Source organism: Rhinolophus ferrumequinum, chromosome 11 (genome assembly GCF_004115265.2).
Source record: "Rhinolophus ferrumequinum isolate MPI-CBG mRhiFer1 chromosome 11, mRhiFer1_v1.p, whole genome shotgun sequence".
NCBI classification, from domain to species: Eukaryota; Metazoa; Chordata; class Mammalia; order Chiroptera; family Rhinolophidae; genus Rhinolophus; species Rhinolophus ferrumequinum.
Window position 1 is genome coordinate 19369803 of NC_046294.1, and position 20205 is coordinate 19390007.

General features: G+C 38.4%; 1 protein-coding gene across 9 annotated transcripts in view; it reads left to right on the plus strand.

Annotated features, from left to right (window-relative positions):
* The window catches only part of LRRC4C (leucine rich repeat containing 4C), a 464114-nt gene extending 444716 nt beyond the window's left edge, over positions 1-19398 (plus strand). For all 9 annotated transcript variants that reach the window (XM_033121877.1, XM_033121882.1, XM_033121883.1 and 6 more), the window contains one exon: positions 16530-19398. In XM_033121877.1, coding sequence (XP_032977768.1) covers positions 16572-18494 — 1923 coding nt within the window. In that variant the 5' untranslated portion in view covers positions 16530-16571 and the 3' untranslated portion in view covers positions 18495-19398. The remainder of the gene's footprint in view (positions 1-16529) is intronic.
* Positions 19399-20205: the final 807 nt, after the last annotated feature.

Here is a 20205-nt window from a genome sequence, read left to right on the forward strand (position 1 = left end):
AAAGATAGTGGGAGAAGTAACCATGAAGTAATTTTCATGATCTAAACCAAAGGAAAGGTAGTTAACTAATGACTTAAATAGCGACATGAACAGGCTTCCCTACTTCTTTATCCCATTAAGATACCGTAGGGGACCGAGTTCCTTATTACTTTTTATGTGTATTCCTGATTTTTTTTGTGTGTGTGTGTGTGTGGTTATTTTTAGATATAATGCATTATAGGCAAATGAATACCGGAAAATGGAGGGAGTTGTCGCTAACTAAAGCTTGTTCATATTGGAACTGAGTCCTCATTTTGCAAGGTTCCATGGTAACTGAGAGCAAATTTGTTATAAAAGCAGTGTACAAAAAAAGAGGACTTGGACCAAGCAAAATGAGGACTGCCTTCAGTAAATAAATAGGAATCCCATTTCCAAATGTCTGCATTTGCCATATAATTCCCTCTTTTGTGGTCATTAAGGGGAAACAAGAAATCAGTGATTACAGTCATTTCCATTATCTGACATGTCATCACCAAGGTTTCCTCATTATGCGATGTTAACAGTGTGGAGGTTACTTGAAACCAGCTACAGTTCTAATTAGGAGGCCATCCCGACTATCTGCATTCTGATTAAATGACGTTGCCTGGAAATCACAATATGTCTACTCTGTTTCCTCCCCTTGCTCAGATCTCATAAACACAGACTCAATTAAAAAGAGTTTCCTTATCAGGTTTTTATGGGTCATTTAGGTGAATTTATTAAACTCTTAAGTCATGCTGAAAACTGGATGGCAGTGGCTCCCGAGGTCTGCAGTGGGATCCAGGACTAAATGTGCAGGACTTGCTCTGATGTTTTAGGGAGTCTAAAATACAAGTCAGATCAGCCAATGATGGGTCAGGAATCAAAGGGAGTTGGTAAAATATGAAGACACTTCACAGAGTAAGGATTGCAGAACAGAGATACGAAAATCAGGATTTTATAGGTTAGTCTATATTTTAGGTGAAAAGGAAAACTGAGTCCAGACCCTCATTATTTCATATCTTCATGATTGAAATAATTCCTTTATTGACCTTTAGGTCTCACAGTCCACCCCTCCTTATTCATTCTCCGTATTATTGCAAATCAGCTTTTCCTTAAATACCCTTCTCATTGTCTTATTCCCTTCCAACAAAAGGAGAAAAATCAAGTCCTTACAACCCATCAAATGACTTGATATATCATCTAAATCCCTTTGTCTGTTTTTCACAATCTTGGGTTATTTTACTTACCCTGCCTTCTATCCCACTGGTTATTAATATATATTCCTAATAGATGTAAGCGTGTGCCTCTCTCTGCCCAATACACATGTTCCTTTTCATATATTTCCCACCCACTACCTGCCTATCTTCCAACTCTTTCCCTTCTCTCTGTCTGTCTTCTTTCTGTTAGTCAGTGTGTCCTCCTAAAACTGTCCATTCATCTCTAGAACTTTCTACTATATGATAGCCCCTTGTTTACTGGCTTATGAATCCTACTACACTGTGAGATTCTCAGTGGGAGACACTTGGCCCTAAGGGTCAAGAACTGATTGATCATTGTGCCTGACACTTAGCAGGCACTCAGCAAATATTACTACTGAAGGGATAACTGTCTTATGTTTTTCTCTCTTGGAATGTTAGACCTTTTTCTTTTACAAATGTCCATGTCCTACTACTAAATCTCAAGTCCACATAGCCTTCACAACTGTTCAAAACGTACTTGTTGCCCCTGAACACCAGAGTGCTTATAATTATCCACATAATCAAGGACATACTCACTCAGTGTAGCACTTAGGCACTGGCTCAGGACTGTTGTTTATCTTAGGCTGGTCTCAGCAGTGTTTCAGATGATCGATGATGGGGAATTACCAAGTCGAAGGAGTCCCTTCCTAGGTAAAGGTTACACGGTGTTGGGGAACATACTTAGAATCATATATTCTTGGAGCTGAAGTGACTTCAGAGACTGTCTTTCCCAGTACCCTAATATAAAATGGATCCCAGACATGTTGACATGTTTAGTGCTCTGCCTTGGTTACTGTCTAGGAAAGTAGGGCTTTGCACAGTTTAATCATAAACAAGGAAGAGAGTACTTGGTAAACGTTGGAAGGCAATTTTAAAATCTGAATGGCCCTCTTTATGTGGTATTTATTCTCTTCAGATTCCTTGCTTGGCAATGTAAATTGCATTACTCATTACAAAAATCCATATGCCTTTTGGGTGCTACTGTTGGCTTGTTTGTTTTCAACTTATAACAGCAATGATGACCTTGTGTAGGGCATTTCCTGAGGATTAATGAGCAGGTGGGTGTTAATGGCTATCAATCCCTCCCAGCTAGTCATCAATCCAAAGGAAGCATGGAAAGCAGAGTCATTAACTGCATTACCAACTTCTGAAATCTAATCTTTCTCCACCTGCCTTGCCAAGGACTTGAGTTTAATGGGCTTGTTAGAGTTTTCAAAAGCTTCTTTAGTTGCTTGCCTTGTCATTAACCTGGACAGGAAAATATATAGATATTCATGTTCATATATAAATATATGTAAAAGGAAAAATAAAAGATTAACCATGAGCCTCTGTGGACAGACAGGAGAGTATCATGAGGAGAAAAATAATTTTCCACCTTTTAATTAAATATAATTTGAGATGTTCAGTCTCTTTGATTTGCTATCCTTTTATTCCCTTTTTCAAACTCAGATTCTCTAGAGAGAATCATCCTATTCTGCATCCTGAGAGGCTAAAACACATGATCAGTTTCTGCAACTTAACCTCATTCAGCATTAGATTTTTTTTTGGCAGGGGTGTTGGGGTGTTCTTACTGGGGTTTTGGTTGTAGTTGTTTTAATGGAATATAATTTTTTTTATTTATATTCCAGTTGATATTTACTAATATTAATAAGCATGATATTTTCTCTGTTGGCATCAGTCATGATTACCCAGTCTTCTAAGACATATATAAACATTAGAAATTCAATTACACTGTCTCAGTGCACTTTCCCTATAGGAACAAACTATGTTGTGGAGCAGAGAAGTTCCATTTCTTTCTGTTGAAGAAGCTTAGGACCCCATTTCATCAGACAGTATGCTGATTCTCATACTGTCTCAAATTCCTTAAAGAAATAACATGGGGTGACAAATTGTCCACTGAGTGAGTGTCAGTGTTTAAAGTATATGGCCAACAACATTGTCAGCAGAGAAGACTTCATTTCAGAACCTTTCCCAATGGACATTTGTCTTGAATTTACTCAAATCTGGAGCTAGTCCTTAGTTTTGTACTCTGAAAAATTTGATTTTAGTAGCTCATTATGAAAGTTGTAGTCACACCTACTGATCACATACAAAGTGGATACATAGAGGAGAGGACCAATTTGCTAAATTGTAGCTAGAACTGCAGTAAACCCTTCAAATATTTCATTCTGTCAAATCTTTTCACGTAGAACTTAAATTTTCTTGAAATCACAAAGGGGATGATAAAACCAATGAATAATCTTGCTATAAAAATATACAATCACAGTTATATGAAAATATGTATCTAATTTCAAGAGATTCACAAATTGTTTGAAATCCATTCATGAACTTCTTAGGAACCCATGGGTTGAACTATGAATTTTTATGAAAGAGCAAATTATAATTAAATAAGATGGTTAATGAAAAATCAAACTAAGAAAACTATACGAATCAAATTGCTTTAGCATCAGATTATAATATCCTGATGTATTAATCATTCTCTATAATTGGATTTCAGTTGTTACCAGGACTAGACAAATAGCAATAACAATAAAAATGACAAGCATTCATACAGTATTGTTTATGTATCAGGCATTGTTCTGGAAGCATTAACTCATGCCTCCTCATAACAATAGTGTATATAAATCAGAGTATCCAAACTCTTGGAAGTTTTACAGATGGGCACTACACACATTTGTATCTGATTTTTTTAAAAGTCCCTGTATTTATTAGTGAGTGTCCACTTAACTATATAAGTACTCAGCAATCTACAAGAACCAATATTTTCTTTTTTGTTTTTGTGTCTATTCGTTCTCTCTCTCTCTCTCTCTCTCTCTCTCTCTCTCTCTCTCTCTCTCTCTTTCTCTCTCTCTCTCTCTCTTATTTGTTTCATTCTTTCATTAATATACACATATGTAGTTTATACAATGTGTCAGGTACACTGGATATGGTATTTAGGACACAGCTTATTGCTGGTAAGAATAAACTTTTACCCTAATCTGTTCTTTTCAATCACCCATTTGCATGCTGATATTTGGTAATCTACTTCTTGAAAATGTTAATGTATTTATATGTTTTTGTTTGCTTGTGGAGTGGGGGGGAGGCAAGGAATAATTATTGAGCCCTCTCTTTACCATTTATACTAAGTTGTATACCACTTTTATTTATTTTTTTGGTTCACATAATGGGTCTTGTGAATGGACGTTGATATTAGCTTATCAAACCTAGTCCCTTACTATGAATTGAAACGTAGGCTATATTCGGTAATGCAATTCAGCAGATATTTACTGAATACCTAGACGCCATCCAGTTCCTGTCCTTAGGGAATGTATAAGTGAATAGGTCAAATGTATTCCTAAACATTTAGATTCAAACACAGATTTGGTAATTGCTGTAATCTTGACATTACAGACACTTAGAAGAAGGATGTATCAATACTGGCCACTAAGACCCAGGAAGGTCTATAGAAATTGTCATTTTAAAACTGGCTCCGAAGTTGGGTAGAATTTTGAAAGGAAAATCAGAATCGGATACTGCAGCCCATGGGAAAAACAGGAGCAAGGCTGAGAAGTAAAGTAGGGGGTATATTTTTAGAATCAGAAACAGACTGCAGCCTAGACTGTATTATGGAGAACAGTGGGAGATAAGACTGAGAAAGCAGTATGGCCCAGCATCAGGGAGTGTCTCACATGACATACTAAGGCAGGAGTTTTCTAGAGGGCAAATTTGGCCCCCAGAGAACATTTGGTAATGGTCTGGCGACACTGTGGATCGTCACAACTGGGGGTGCTACTGGCATCTAGTGGGTAGAGGCAGTAAGGGACTTGGGCTTTATTCTGTAAGCACTGGGGAACTATTGGTGGGTTATGTTTTCCTGAACTGTGATTGTCTAGGTCCCCATGTAGTTGTTATACTAAATCTGTAGTGTGACTTTGATGATCTCGCCCAGGGAATGTACAAAACAAAAAGACCAAATTTGGTGATGAAGAACAGCATGTATCAGTCATTTTGTGGCCCTGCACCTGAAAAAAATAAATAATAAAAAGGAAAGGAAAAGAAGTTTTTATGCATTGGTGGGGCTCCGGACTCAAACATGTCCATGTAAAGGAGAATGCAGGCATTATTACAAACAAGTACATTTCTGATCTTTGCAACACTCTGGTTTCATTTCCGAAAGAATGAACTATCAAGTGATATATGAAGCTTGAGGTTTTAAACGTTTTTCTTTGGTTATGCATTTCAGTAAACCAATACAGCAAGCAGCTGCCATAAAATATATATATAAGCACATCCCTGAACAGCTTAAATCCCACCCTTTAATTTGAGAAATGACTCAGTCATCTAGATTTTATTTCTTCATAAATAATCAACTTCAAAAAGTGAATATGATCAAAAGGATTCAGAAGCAGCCAGAAACTTCGATGCACAGTATGCTTCTCTCTCCTGCATCACGTGAGGCTAAACAAGCAGGAAAACACAAATAAATTTTATTTTTCAGTTTGCCACGTCGTTGGCTATATTTCTGGGTTTGCTTTTCTAACATGAAGTAGATTTGACTTTTTGTTGCTAAGACAAAGTTGGAGCTGTCACCACCCACTCCAATTCCTTGCCTATTTCAACATTCCTTTGGATTGTACAGAAGAATTAGGAGATCTTCTTTCACCCCTGGATTTTCTAATTAATGGTTCAAAGGAGTTCCAGAAGCAAGAATGTGACCATCAAGAGGTTCCTCCATTTAAAGGGCATTTGAAGATGATTGACTTTCTGCCTATAATTCTTGTTCTCTGCTCTCAGTAGTTTGATCCAATGGCGCGACCCAAAAGTTAAGTCAAACTTTCTTAATTCTGAAGTACAAGTAGGTTCCAGGTGAACAAGCAAGTCATGAAAACAACGTATGCATCATCGACGTTGGAATTTTCAAGGCAATCATGTTATTTTTAGGCACATACAGCAGAGGGCATTGTTTGGCTAAACTTAAAACAGGGCTGCTATTGACAATAATAGATAAAGACAATGAAATAGGAAAGTCTTATCTATAAAAAAGAACAAAAAAACCCAAGTGAGCAAGGAGACAATGAAATGACCTTTCTAGTGCTTTTCTCTCCCTAGCTTTTCTTTGTAGGAAAGATTTCTATGAAAATAACTAAAAGCTAGACAAGCGTTATTCCAGAAATTGATGTAATTCCTACTATGTGAGTTGAACTCCACTAGATGCCACAGATAAATTAGTGAATGTGGCTGCATTTAGGTATTCAATTAATGTATAGCTTTAACTATCTACAAGCTGCTTCTGTCTGTTTGAACACCCATTAATTTATTCATTCACGCATTTAACAAATGTTTGATGAGTACTTTTTTTCTACGTCATTACCACTGAATAGGGGAAACAAGTATCTGCCCCATGGAACTTAACCTCCCACTCAAATGAGACAGGCAGTAAGAAAATAAACATCTAAGTATATGAGAAAATACCAAATAATGATAAATACTATGAGGAAAATGAAACACGATGTGATGGACAGTGATAGAGCATCAACTTAGGCTGGGTGAGCAAGAAAGAACTTTCTGAGGAGGTCAAATTTAAAGAGTGCCCTGAATGATAAGGAAACCCAACTGCAAAAATGGAAGGACACACGCGTTGCAGGCAGAGGGAACCCTAGGGCAGAGGTCCTGAGTAGGAGAAAAAGCTTGGAGTGTTTGAGGAATGAAGGAAGTCCGGTGTCGTTGAAGAGAGAAGGAGGATGAAGAAAGATGCAAGGAGAGAGAGGTAGGCAGGCTCAGACCATCATTTGATAGAAGTCAAAACAGTTTGCACTTTGCTCTGTAATGGTATAGAACTAGGAGCATTTCCATTGAAGAATGACATAAACACACCTATGTTTTTAAACTTCACTCTAAATACTATATGAAGAATTCATTGTGGTACGGTAATGGCAGAAGTAGAGAAATTGGTAAAAGGGTATTTCAGTGGTCCAAGTGAGAAATGAAGATGATTTGGTCTAGAAGAGGACAATGGAGGAAAGTAGATGGATCCACTTATATTTTAGTCGTCGAGTCAGATTGGTAGCGTTGGGCTGGATGTCAATCAAGAAAAAGGAAACTCAAGAAAGATTCTTACATTTTTGCTTCGAGCAACTGGGTGTATGATAGTTGCATTTATGGTGGTGCATGGGCAGGTTTGGGGATCTGTTTTCAGTATATGCCCTGCCATTTAGTGCATGTAATCCTCTCAATGTCTATTTATTACTGTTATTGTCATTACTCCCACTTCAGGAAGGTACAGCTTGGGAAGGCCAGTTTACCAAAGACCAGTCAATAATACTAAGCCAACTCTCCAACCCTCCTCAGTTCATTCTAAATCTGTTTCTTGTCCAACTAGGTTTTGCTAATATAAATTGGGGGGTAGGAGGTGGCTTTCTATGCCTCAACATCGTTCCAACTTGGAAAGTATAGGATGCCATTAGGGAACCCAGACTGAATGTGCGTTTAGTAGTCCTTTATGTGCAGTTTACAGAGTAGACATAAGCAGTGCTAGAAATCAGAGACGCCTCTTTCCTGACTTGCACATCAGTTTCCAGAGTGATACTCTGCTCGCTCAGTGTACACTGATGTTTTGTTTTTAATGTGGTCACATACAGAAGATAATTTTGCCATCGCGGGTCTTTCGTACTCTACAGGGTTTCAACTAGAGCTGATTAATTTGAACACGTGCGTATACATTTCTCAGTAGTCAGATAATCAGATTGAAGATCAGTTCCATTCCGTTCTAAAGTAACATGAGGGATGTCGATTATTAATGTCACCTGACCTTTCCAGTCAACCAATCTTCTCTCTCCAATTTATTTTACACACAAGGGCAGCTCCTTCCTAAAACGATCACCTCATCACATCCTTTCCTGCTTAAGACCTTGGAGTTTCTTCCTAAGTCTCTTTATTGAAGCAAATCCAGACTCTTCTCGCAAGCATGCAGAGCTTCTCAGTTGGGCCAATTTAACTCTCTAAATTCTGCAATGTAAGCTCTGCTTCCATTAAGTCAGCTTTCTTATTATGTTGTGCTCTTTCTCCTTTGCTTTCACAGTAGTGTCTTCCTGCCTTTTCTGAAAACTTTCTCTGATGACCTGTGTCTATTTTGATTTCTGACAATGCCTTATGGCATTTAGATGTCAAATATATTGAGTCACATTAGTACCTAGACACATACATGTACATTTTTTTATTTTTTATGTGTATCCACACATTTCTATTATAGCGCCAACAAGACTGTGCAGTTCTAGAAGGCATGGCCAACTTACTACTCTTATAATCCTTATTTTATACTCCCAGAACATGGCAACATGTTGGCTACATGTTTCTTTTTTTTCTCTGCTTTTCTTTTTTTAATATATCATTCTTTCTACTCACTGCTTCTTCTCACCTGATGTCACCTCTAGACATTAAACATATGTACTCTTTTACTATGAGCCACATAAGTCTTCTAGAAAAATGAAAATGCAGACCGAGGTGTTTTGTTTTGTTTTGTTTTGTTTTGTTTTGTTTTGTTTTCCTAAATCTCAGTTTCTTAAAATCCCAACAGTTTCTAGAAACATTGCAAGGTCAGTGTATTTAGCCAAACAGCCTCCTTTTGATTTGACAGGTTGATTTCCTGGGTTATAGCCATTTCAATGTTGTATCATTTCTATTACATTTGCCTAGAGCATCAGCCCTGGGCATATTTATAAAAAATTTTATTTTCTCTGAAAATCTACAGACCCTCATATTCGTGCGTAATGGTGGAGAAAGCACAACATATTTGCAAAATTGGGTTTCAAATGAGAAAAAAAATGAACTACATTAAGACATATTTGTATGATAAATTTGATTTGGAGAGGTGTTATTTAATTTGTTTTTCCTTTTCTTGTGTATTCTAGCATTCTTTAAAATTTAAAGAGATCCAGAGAAATGACAACAGCAGAAAGCCTTAGCATGATGGGGATAAGTCTCACTTCCTCTCTTAGAAGCAGATCATGTTGCTTCAGCTTACTTTGTTTCCTCTGATAGGTCTCACGCTTATAATAGTATAAGAAATCAGAATTTTTATACTGTCTTATTTGTCTTTGCTTTGCTATTAGGGGAAGAGGGATATAGCAAGAGAAAAAGGCAGGAAGAGAAAAGAAGGAAAGAAGGAAGGAAGGAGGGAAGGAAGGAAGGAAGGAAAGAAGGAAGGAACGAAGGAAGGAAGGAAGGAAGGAAGGAAGGAAGGAAGGAAGGAAGGAAAGAAAGAAAGAAAGAGGGAGAGAAGAGAAAGAATGTGAAAGTATCAGGAAAGGTTTGATTGTAAGTAACCAGACAAAAATGATAGCTATACGGTAAAGAATGGATTGTTTTACATAGTAAGAAAATACATAGGAAGCCAGTTTCAAGATTCATTAATTCATCTGCTTATCACAATAGAAACAAATGCAAATGTTTTCCATCTTTCCATTTTTCCATCCATCCTTGGCATGTCAGCTTTGTTATCAGACTGCCTCCTTTCTTGGCCACAAGATGGCTGCAGCAACTCTAGGCATCTTATACTCACAAGTATATCCAGAAACAGAATAAAGAACTACTTCTTCCCCATGTTTTTCTTCTTGTTTTGAGGAGGGGAAAAAAAAAAAGTTTCCCACACCATCTCAGCTGAGTTCTCCTCACATCTCATTGGTCAAATTATGTCACATGACCAGACTTAATAAGTCTCTGGCAATAAGACTGGTATAGCCAACATTTGTTTAGACTAGGGCTCAGCAAACTCTAGTCTCAGCTGACTTCTCCTCACATCTCATTGGTCAGATTATGTCATATGTCCAGACTTAATCAGTCTCTGTCAATAGGACTGGTACAGCCAACATTTGTTTAGGCTAGGCCTCAGCAAACTGTAGTCCAAAAGTCAGCCCACCACCTGTTTTTGTATGCTCTGTGAACTGAGAATGACTTTTTAAACAGTTGAAAAAAATTTTAAAGACTATTTTGAAACATGAAAATTATGAAATTCAAATTTTATATTTCAAATTTCAATGCCGATAATAATTTAATTGAAACATGGCCATACCCATTAATTTACCTTTTGTCTATAGCTTCTTTCAAATTATAATGACAGACTTGAGTAGTTGCAGCAAGAAACCATATGGCCTATAAAACCTGAAATATCTGACCCTTTACAGAAAATGTTTGCCTAGTCCTAGCTTAAGCCAAATTCTCTTTACACATTGTGTTGGGTCAGCCTCTCCCAAAGTAGATGATGTAGTTTTAGTTTTTTGATTTTTTTTTTTTTTAGACAGGAGTGAATTTTCCTGAACATAGTTTTCTTAGGGTAGAGTAAGGGAGTAAGTAGGATGTTGATTAGGCAACAAATGTGAAGAGGGGGCAAAGGGGTTGGGGAAAGAAAGATCAAGAGCGAGAGCAAGAGAGAGCGAGATTGATATTCAAGCACATTTTAAATGAATAACCCTCCTTAATATCGCATAAAGATGTCTCCCAAAACATCCCTGACACAACCTGTTGATAAGACAGTGCTGAGTTTATTGCTCACTATGGTAGGGTAGAACACCACCTCACAAAGGTTTGGGAGTGTCTGACAGGAACGGTGAAGATTAGACCAGAATTTACTGAGAATTGGAAGTTTGATTTTAGGATGCTTTTTCAACATGGGAACTTGATTAGGATTGCATAAGAATTATGATACAGCAATCCAGGATTAGTGAAAAGAGCAAAGTGAGGTGACAGATTCAAAGAATCTTAGAGCACAGACTTTCATTAGTACTTTCCTAAAGAGTTGATGGATCTTTGGGTTCCTATAAGGACAATGAAATAAATAGTTTGCTTTGGCAGGAGAGTACCAGAAGAGGATAGAGATGCTAATAAAGACAGTGGAAGAGCAAAGTCATGTTGCTGTCAGTGGTAAGGTATGGCATGGAGGTCTCAGTGTCCAGGCTGAGTGGGCGGTAAACTGTTCTGGTTCAGTGTTTAAGGAGGTTTGTTGTTGTTACCTACGGATGTGAATGTAGCTATCTGTTGGGGTGGGCAGTTGGGTGCTTGTGTTTAAATTTATCTTTCTCCCACCTCACTCCCAAATGAGTTCCAATGTCTATGCACAGTTTATGCTGACTTAGCAATGATACTGTGCTAAATAAATCATCCTCATTAGCTACTCTCTCCTGCTCAGTTCCTTCTGTGTCTCTCAGTGCACTGGAGCATGGGTAGGGGAAGAAGAAAGATCTGTTGACAAAGTCAAGATATCCTCTGGGCCAAGGCTAAAAGTATTATGGTTTAATTCAAAACCCACACAGATCCAATTGTAAATAAATGCTGTCAGATGACATTGTAATAGATAGTGCATACCTTTAAATTGATTTCCTTTTGATGTGATAAAAACATCTTATAAAAGAGATGTTGAAACGTGGCTTTTGATGTAAAGTAACATAATTTAGATTTTAAAATAGAAAACCTTTTGTTGATAGTAGTTTATTCAATTCAGTGCATGCACCAAGCATTATTTGCTGTAGGTTATAAATCAGCTTTGAGCCAGTTATAATTCATAAATCGTTACTTATGACTGATTTATGGGAAAGCCCATTAATTGCAACTACAAAAAGACCTTGAAGTAAGCAAGAAGCAGAAAATAAAACAGACTGGGGATTGAAAAAGGATAGACATACATACTCTACAATTAATAGCAATGTATCATGTTTGCATAAGTTTTACTGATAACATATTTCTAATCATGCCAGTTAATCCTTACCAGAACTTTGAATAATAAATAGTATGGTGACTCCTATCTTATAAGAGAGGGAGAAACTGAGTGTCCCATCATTTTATGTTTAATATATATTAACTATTTATTATATATCATTTATTGTGAGCCAGTAACATTACATATATAATGTGACAGCCTTAACAAAAGCCTTTGAGTAGAGAACATGACTGTTTCCCTTTTACAGATGAGGAAAATAAAGTATAGAAAGGTGAAGTGACTTTCTCAATTGTAATGTCATGGAGATTCAAGCAGGCGTGTGAAATTCAGGAAGTCTCACACCAGAGCCTTCTCTCTTGGCCAGTAGACATGGCTGTCTTTGGTATTTCATATTTTAAAGAGGGAAAAGTTAGCAGCAAATGGCAGAGTGAAGAATTATCATCTTCACTTCTGTGCTGTTTCCAGTTAACCAATTATTTCAACCTGTGTTGCCACAGACCCTAAGATTCTGAGAAGAGTTATGGGGTGAGGGGTAAGAGGAGGAATGGAGGAGCAGGACTCTGGGACCCCAATCCTAAAATCCATCATCAATCAGTTAATGTATCAGGGATTGTATGTGATATTCCTTTTTTTTTTTTTTTAAATTCCCAATTACCTTAAGAAGTGTGTGTTCAGGGGAAAGGAACATAAGTAATATTATAACAAGTCACACAAGTGAAAAATTTTCAATGGTCACGATTGCTGGAAATTTAAATAGCATTCTATTTAAAATGGAAACCTGAAAGGGTTTTTAAGGTCATGTTTAAATTTACAATGAAGGATCTAACTCAGAGTGTGAAGCCTACCAACTATATTATTGTCTATAACGCCATCAAAGTATTAATTGATGAGTAGGGCCCCGCTATTTTACAATTAGTTATTTTAAAATGTAGATTTTATTTTTATTCAGGTATGGTGATGCCAACAGATCAGATGACAACTACCATTAAAAAGATATGTATATATACCAAGGGTGCCAAAAAAAGTGGACACTTGGTCACCGTTGCCCAAGCAGTAGTTCACCATAATCAGAAGTGTCTGGATGCTGATGGTAACCACTTTGAGCTCCTCTTATAATTGCAGAAATCAAATGTGACTTTCTTTTGTTCAAATGTGTATTCATCTTTTGTTATTGGTATATATTGAGTATTACAATTTTAATAGTTTTTTCCTTCCTTAAAATCTGTATACATTTTTTGGGGGCCCTCTCTGTGTATATTTACTGACTGTTCTTAAGAGGAGAGTGCATGCCATGCCACACAGGGGCCACATGGGGAAGTGCCAGGGTTGGTCAGGAGGTAGAAAGAGCAAGGGGAAAACGTGAGCAAGAGCCTCCCTCCAATGTGTATCTAAGGGAAGGCAAGGTAAACAGTCTTAGGACTGGCTAGTGTGAATGACTTCAGTGGGTGCTGGGCAGAGAGGCTCTCCCTAGGTGCCTAGGATCTAGCCCGAGGATGGTTAGGGCAGAAGGATAGTGGCCACGGTGTACAAGCCCTGTGAGACCCCAACAAAGGACTTGAGTGGGGTATGGGCTTCAGATTGATGGGTTTGAATATGAACGGCGTGTGTGTGGGCATGAATACTATCAGTACATATCACTACATGTAGGCAAAGAGTTGTCATTAAATAGTGCCTGTGGTGCACATTTTCAACAGGCATTTTATTGAGTACCTACAGTATGTCAGGTGCTGTGTTGGCAGACGCCTAAGAAGAGACTGTCAGACATGGCCTTTGTTCTCATAGAGTTCACAGGGACAAATGATCTTAGTTCTGGAGAGTGTGAAAAGTTAGCCTGGAACCGCAATAGCCATGAGGAGGGAAGTCATCAGTCTGCCTGGGAAGTCTAGGAAATGAAATACTAACTCCGAACCTTTAGTCAAGTTCCTTTGCTGTCATCAGGAAGGAGACAGAAATACGCCTCTGAAGCCTGAAAGCAATCTGTGACTTTAAACTTCACTTTGTTGAGGTTCACGTCCCTTTCAGTGGGTTTGTGAATGTGGATCTAGGTTTAAGGATTGTTAATGACAGCTGCCTTTTCTGAGTATGGAATCTCCTATTACTGGAAAATAGTCTCTTCTCCATTTTGTTGGAGTCACTATGAAAATGCAGTTATTTCCAAATGCTAATTTGCATGGAGAACCTCACCACCAGCAGAAGAATTATATCCTGCAGAAGAGCCAGCCCTTCTTGCTTCAGGCCCTTGGGTAGTGGGCAAGGAATTGATGGCCAGGTAACTGGACCTGTCTCTGGCATTGGCTTTTTCTTTCTGTCCAAGGCTCACTTGGAACCACAGGAAGATCTTTTTAATTGTTTCTTCTTGCTACTAGTTTCTTCCAAAGATATTCTCTCTCCCATATTAGTCCAACATGACCATTCTTAAAAACAAAGCTGATGGACAACATTCCACCCTAAAAATAAAACATGTCACCTGGAGGATAAACCAGTGATTCCTAAGTTTGACAAAACTCTTGGAAGTCTGGACCTGATCTCATCCCAGCACCTTTCTCTTCCCCAGGCTTTCCCTTCTTCTGCCACAGGGAACATTTCCTGGTTCCCTGCAGGTACTAGCATCTTTCACGTGTCCTTGTCTGGACACAGGCCAGTCCCTCTGCCTGAATTTCTCCCCTTTCTTTCTTTACCAGCTTCTACAAACTAAGGATCAGATGACGCTTTTCTTTGAACATTCCCTGATTTACCAACACAAATTGAGTTGCCCTGACATCAGTCCCCGGTGCCCATTTGGCCTGGGCTCAAGAACATATAGCACATGTTCATATATTATTGCACTTCATCTGTTTGCCTATTTATTTCACCTCTTGAAGTATCATTCTCTCAGAGGTCAGGTTTCTGTTCTACTTTATAAACCCAGAACTTAGTAAAATGTCTGGCGAAAGGGCAACAACAAAAACAAGGATAATAATAGCAATAATAATAATAAAGTCTGACAAGCATTGAGTTCCTACAATGTGGGAGGCATTATTCTAAGTCCTTTATCTGCATTAAGTTATTTTGCCTGCACAATAGTACCAAGGGGCATAATATCAGTTCCATTTTTCAAGTGAGAGACTGAGCCATGGAGAGGATAAGTAACTTTGCTAAGTACTAAATTAGTGCTTTTTGAATTGGAATGTGGTCAGCTCCCACCCCTCGCCCAGTTTTTTCTTTCCAAGAGATTAATAGCAGAGCACTGTTTATTGAGATGAGAGATTAGGGAGAAGTCATTACACAGGTGCCCAATCCATGATACGCCAGTGGAGTGGGGCATATACTGGGTTACACAAGTTCCTTTGGAATACCTCCTTGTGTTGGAAGAGATGCAGAAAGTCAGTTATTTTATTTCTTTTCACAACCAGTAAGAATAGGGACACGAGATTATAATAGTCCTGTTATACAAAAGTATTTCTGTAAAAAATATTATGTTTCCTGTGAAATGATTTAATTTGTAATACGTCTGCCTGTAGATAACAGTCGGCTCTATTATAATGAATGAGCTTTTGTACATGAAACGCTGTAGAAATTTATGTACATTTGTGCATGTCACTATTTCAGTGTATCTTCACAGGTACCATAAGTTAAGTTGCCAGTGTTTTCAGCCATGTGCACCCCAAAGGAGAGGTATTTTCAAGAAATTGATTACCAAAAAAATAAAATATATAGGTATATGTTGCCCTCATTTCCTCAGCAACCTTTTTGTGGAGTATTTGAGAGCTTGTGTCCTAGACCAGTCAGATGAACATCTGAGCCCTGGTTCTGTACTTCCTAACCATGTGAATTTATACATGTTACTTCTCCTATGATAAATTGCTTCATCTAGAAAATGGAGTGTGTAACAGTTCCTGCCTCAGAGGAGCGCTGTCAGGATCAGAAAGAATCAGGGCCTGCAACCTGTGCAATTGCAAAAGGCCCCATTCTCAGAAGGGCTCACACTTGGTTTAATGCTCTGTTGTTACTGATTTGAAATTCGTAATGATTATTAACAAAGCAAATGCCTATTTTCATTTTACACTGGGCCCCACACAGTATGTAGCCATTTCTGGATAGGATTGTTTGTGAAGTCTGTAGCCAATGGTGCCTGGCACATAGAATGAGCCCAAATAAAATGTTAGCTATTATTAATTTTACAAAGGATCTTTTAGTTGGTTGGGTATAGCCCCCAAATTCTATTTTCTGACCTTTTCCATTCTGGTCTGGACATTGAATCTGACGGTGGGGTACACCTCATATGTCCTCATGCATTTGGGTCATACATGGTTGGTTCATACTATTTTAAGGCCCTCCACCTCATTATTCCATTTCTCTGTGATTGCACATCTGATGGAATATGGGTTGTGGTAGGCTGCTAATTTGAGGTACAGAAACACTTTTTTTTCTAAAAATATGAGACACATCCCTCAACGAGGGACATTAAATTTGTTGTTGATCTAGGTTAAGCAATGATGTATTTAGCTGACACACTGTTTCACTGACATTGTTCTAGAAAGACATTGTGGAAAAGACCTAATGCTCTTTTCTTTTTTCTTTCTTTCTTTCTTTCTTATTTTTTTTTTTTTTTGTTTGCATCACAGACTATTTGAACTCCAGAAGGACCAACACCAGATAAAGTATGAATGTTGAACAAGATGACCTTACATCCACAGCAGATAATGATAGGTCCTAGGTTTAACAGGGCCCTATTCGACCCCCTGCTTGTGGTGCTGCTGGCTCTTCAGCTTCTTGTGGTGGCTGGTCTGGTGCGGGCTCAAACCTGCCCTTCCGTCTGCTCCTGCAGCAACCAGTTCAGCAAAGTGATTTGCGTTCGAAAAAACCTACGTGAGGTTCCAGATGGCATTTCCACAAACACTCGGCTGCTGAACCTCCATGAGAACCAAATTCAGATCATCAAAGTGAACAGCTTCAAGCACTTGAGGCACCTGGAAATCCTACAGTTGAGTAGGAATCATATTAGAACAATTGAAATTGGGGCCTTCAATGGTCTGGCGAACCTCAACACTCTGGAACTCTTTGACAATCGTCTTACTACCATCCCAAATGGAGCTTTTGTATATTTGTCTAAACTGAAGGAGCTCTGGTTGCGAAACAACCCCATCGAAAGCATCCCTTCTTATGCTTTTAACAGAATCCCTTCTTTGCGCCGGCTGGACTTAGGGGAATTGAAGAGGCTTTCGTACATCTCAGAAGGTGCCTTTGAAGGTCTGTCCAACTTGAGGTATTTGAACCTTGCCATGTGCAATCTCCGGGAAATCCCTAACCTCACGCCACTCATAAAACTAGATGAGCTGGATCTTTCTGGGAATCATTTGTCTGCCATCAGGCCTGGCTCCTTCCAGGGCTTGATGCACCTTCAAAAACTATGGATGATACAGTCCCAGATTCAAGTGATTGAACGGAATGCCTTTGATAACCTTCAGTCCCTAGTGGAGATCAACCTGGCACACAACAATCTAACGTTACTGCCTCATGACCTCTTCACACCCTTGCATCATCTAGAGAGGATACACTTACATCACAACCCTTGGAACTGTAACTGTGACATCTTGTGGCTCAGCTGGTGGATAAAAGACATGGCCCCCTCCAACACAGCTTGTTGTGCCCGATGTAACACTCCTCCCAATCTGAAAGGGAGGTACATCGGGGAGCTCGACCAGAATTATTTCACATGCTATGCTCCTGTGATTGTGGAGCCCCCGGCAGACCTTAATGTCACTGAAGGCATGGCAGCTGAGCTGAAATGTCGGGCCTCCACCTCCCTGACCTCCGTATCGTGGATTACTCCAAATGGAACAGTCATGACCCACGGGGCGTACAAAGTGAGGATAGCTGTGCTCAGCGATGGCACGTTAAATTTCACAAATGTAACTGTGCAAGATACAGGCATGTACACATGTATGGTGAGTAATTCTGTTGGAAATACCACTGCTTCAGCCACCCTGAATGTTACTGCAGCAACCACTACTCCCTTCACTTACTTTTCAACCGTTACAGTTGAGACTATGGAACCTTCTCAGGATGAGGCACGGACCACAGATAACAACGTAGGTCCCACTCCAGTGATTGACTGGGAAACCACCAATGTGACCACCTCTCTCACGCCACAGAGCACAAGGTCAACAGAAAAAACATTCACCATCCCAGTGACTGATATAAACAGTGGGATCCCAGGAATTGATGAGGTCATGAAGACTACCAAAATCATCATTGGCTGTTTCGTGGCCATCACACTCATGGCTGCAGTCATGCTGGTCATTTTCTACAAGATGAGGAAGCAGCACCATAGGCAAAACCATCATGCCCCAACAAGGACTGTTGAAATCATTAATGTGGATGATGAGATTACAGGAGACACACCCATGGAAAGCCACCTGCCCATGCCTGCTATTGAGCATGAGCACCTAAATCACTATAACTCTTACAAATCTCCCTTCAACCACACAACAACAGTTAACACAATAAATTCAATACACAGTTCAGTGCATGAACCGTTATTGATCCGAATGAACTCTAAAGACAATGTACAAGAGACTCAAATCTAAAACATTTACAGAGTTACAGAAAACAAACAAAAGACAGTTTATTAAAAATGACACAAATGACTGGGCTAAATCTACTGTTTCAAAAAGTGTCTTTACAAAAAAAAAACAAAAAAGAAAAGAAATTTATTTATTAAAAATTCTATTGTGATCTAAAGCAGACAAAATTATGTGTATTCCTCAGAACCTGTTTTTGCTGCACTTATTTACTATTTCCCCACATCTCGTCCCTACCTTCCCTGATTGCCATATTTTTCATAGGAGATCTCAATTCCCTAAGAAGCTGGTCTAGAAAATTTTGTAAGAATTCTGTTACACTTGAGATTTTTATGGTGAATTCTAGTGGTGAGATCCAGTCTATTTTGTCTTTTTTTCTCTTTTATTTTCCCCCTCATCTCCTTATAAGTAGTCCATTGGGGAATGCAATATTAGAAATAGATTTTTAAGAGAGAATGAGGAAAAAAAATGCAAGATCTTATATTTTTCATGTAATGACCTGTTCTGTATTTATGAGGAGGACCAATCAATGGAAAAAGAAAAAGAAAAAGAAAAAAAAAAAGAGTAAGCAAACAGATTAATTTACATATGAACATCTATAAAACCCATGATCTTTTAAACAACTCTAGAACCAGAATTTGTAGTTCAAAAGCTAAAAATAAGATTATAAATAAAATATTGTTGGTTTTTCTGTACCTGGACACAACTCATTTGTAGTATGGCTCAAATGTGAGAAAGTTGAAGGTAATTATATTTACTACTTTCTAAGAAAGAAAATACTACAGTACTCCTCAATCACAGCATCAGTCTCCATGGGGTCCTATTTCATTGGTTGACTTGAGTTTTGGATCTATATATTCAAGGATGCTGTGGTATTTTTCCCTCTCATTAGGGTCACCCTTTGTAGAATGCTCAGATTAAAAAATAATGATTTTGTGAAGTAAATACAATTCCACTTGGAAGAAAGTTTCAGTATAATTTATTCACCGTCTCGTAAAATTCTACTGGCTAGATAAAGCATATCCACAGAATGTGAAGGTATTTTAAATTATCCAAGTTGAAAAATCACTTTTGGTGCTCAGCGTCAGCAAATTCAGTACTATTTAACAATAAGTATTAAAGACCTACTATGTGTTAAAAACCGGTTTTAGTGTGGGCACACAACTGACAAGACCTGGTTCCTGCCATTCAGTTACTCATGAGCTACATCATATATGATTAAACAAATATCCATTTATTATTGGGGATCAGCTCTAATTTTATTGTTATGTGAAAAGCTGCAAATTGTGACCCTGGAAATTCACAACATCAGGTTACTGTTATTACGGAAAACTTCTTGATTCATGGTTTCTTCCATCCTTCTGGAAGAGCTGACTTTCTTCCTCCAAATGCAGATTGCAGAGCTTAAGGGAGTATGAGTAAGGAATTTCCGGTGAACAGATGGATGCATACCAAGAGATAACGATGCTAAGATAGTGGTTATTCACTAAAGGTCCTTGAAGGAACTGGAAAATATTAGGTATGAGAACATACACTGGCTTCCAACTAAAAAAAGTAACTTGCTGGATATTGGAAACTTGTCACCCTCCTGATATTTTAATATAGTATGTGTATGACTATTGTCTTTATGTGAAGCAAAGTGAAAATGTACACCTTTTATTACTGATTTTTGAAACCTGCAACCTCGTTGGTAAAACAATGGTAGGCCATGCTAGAG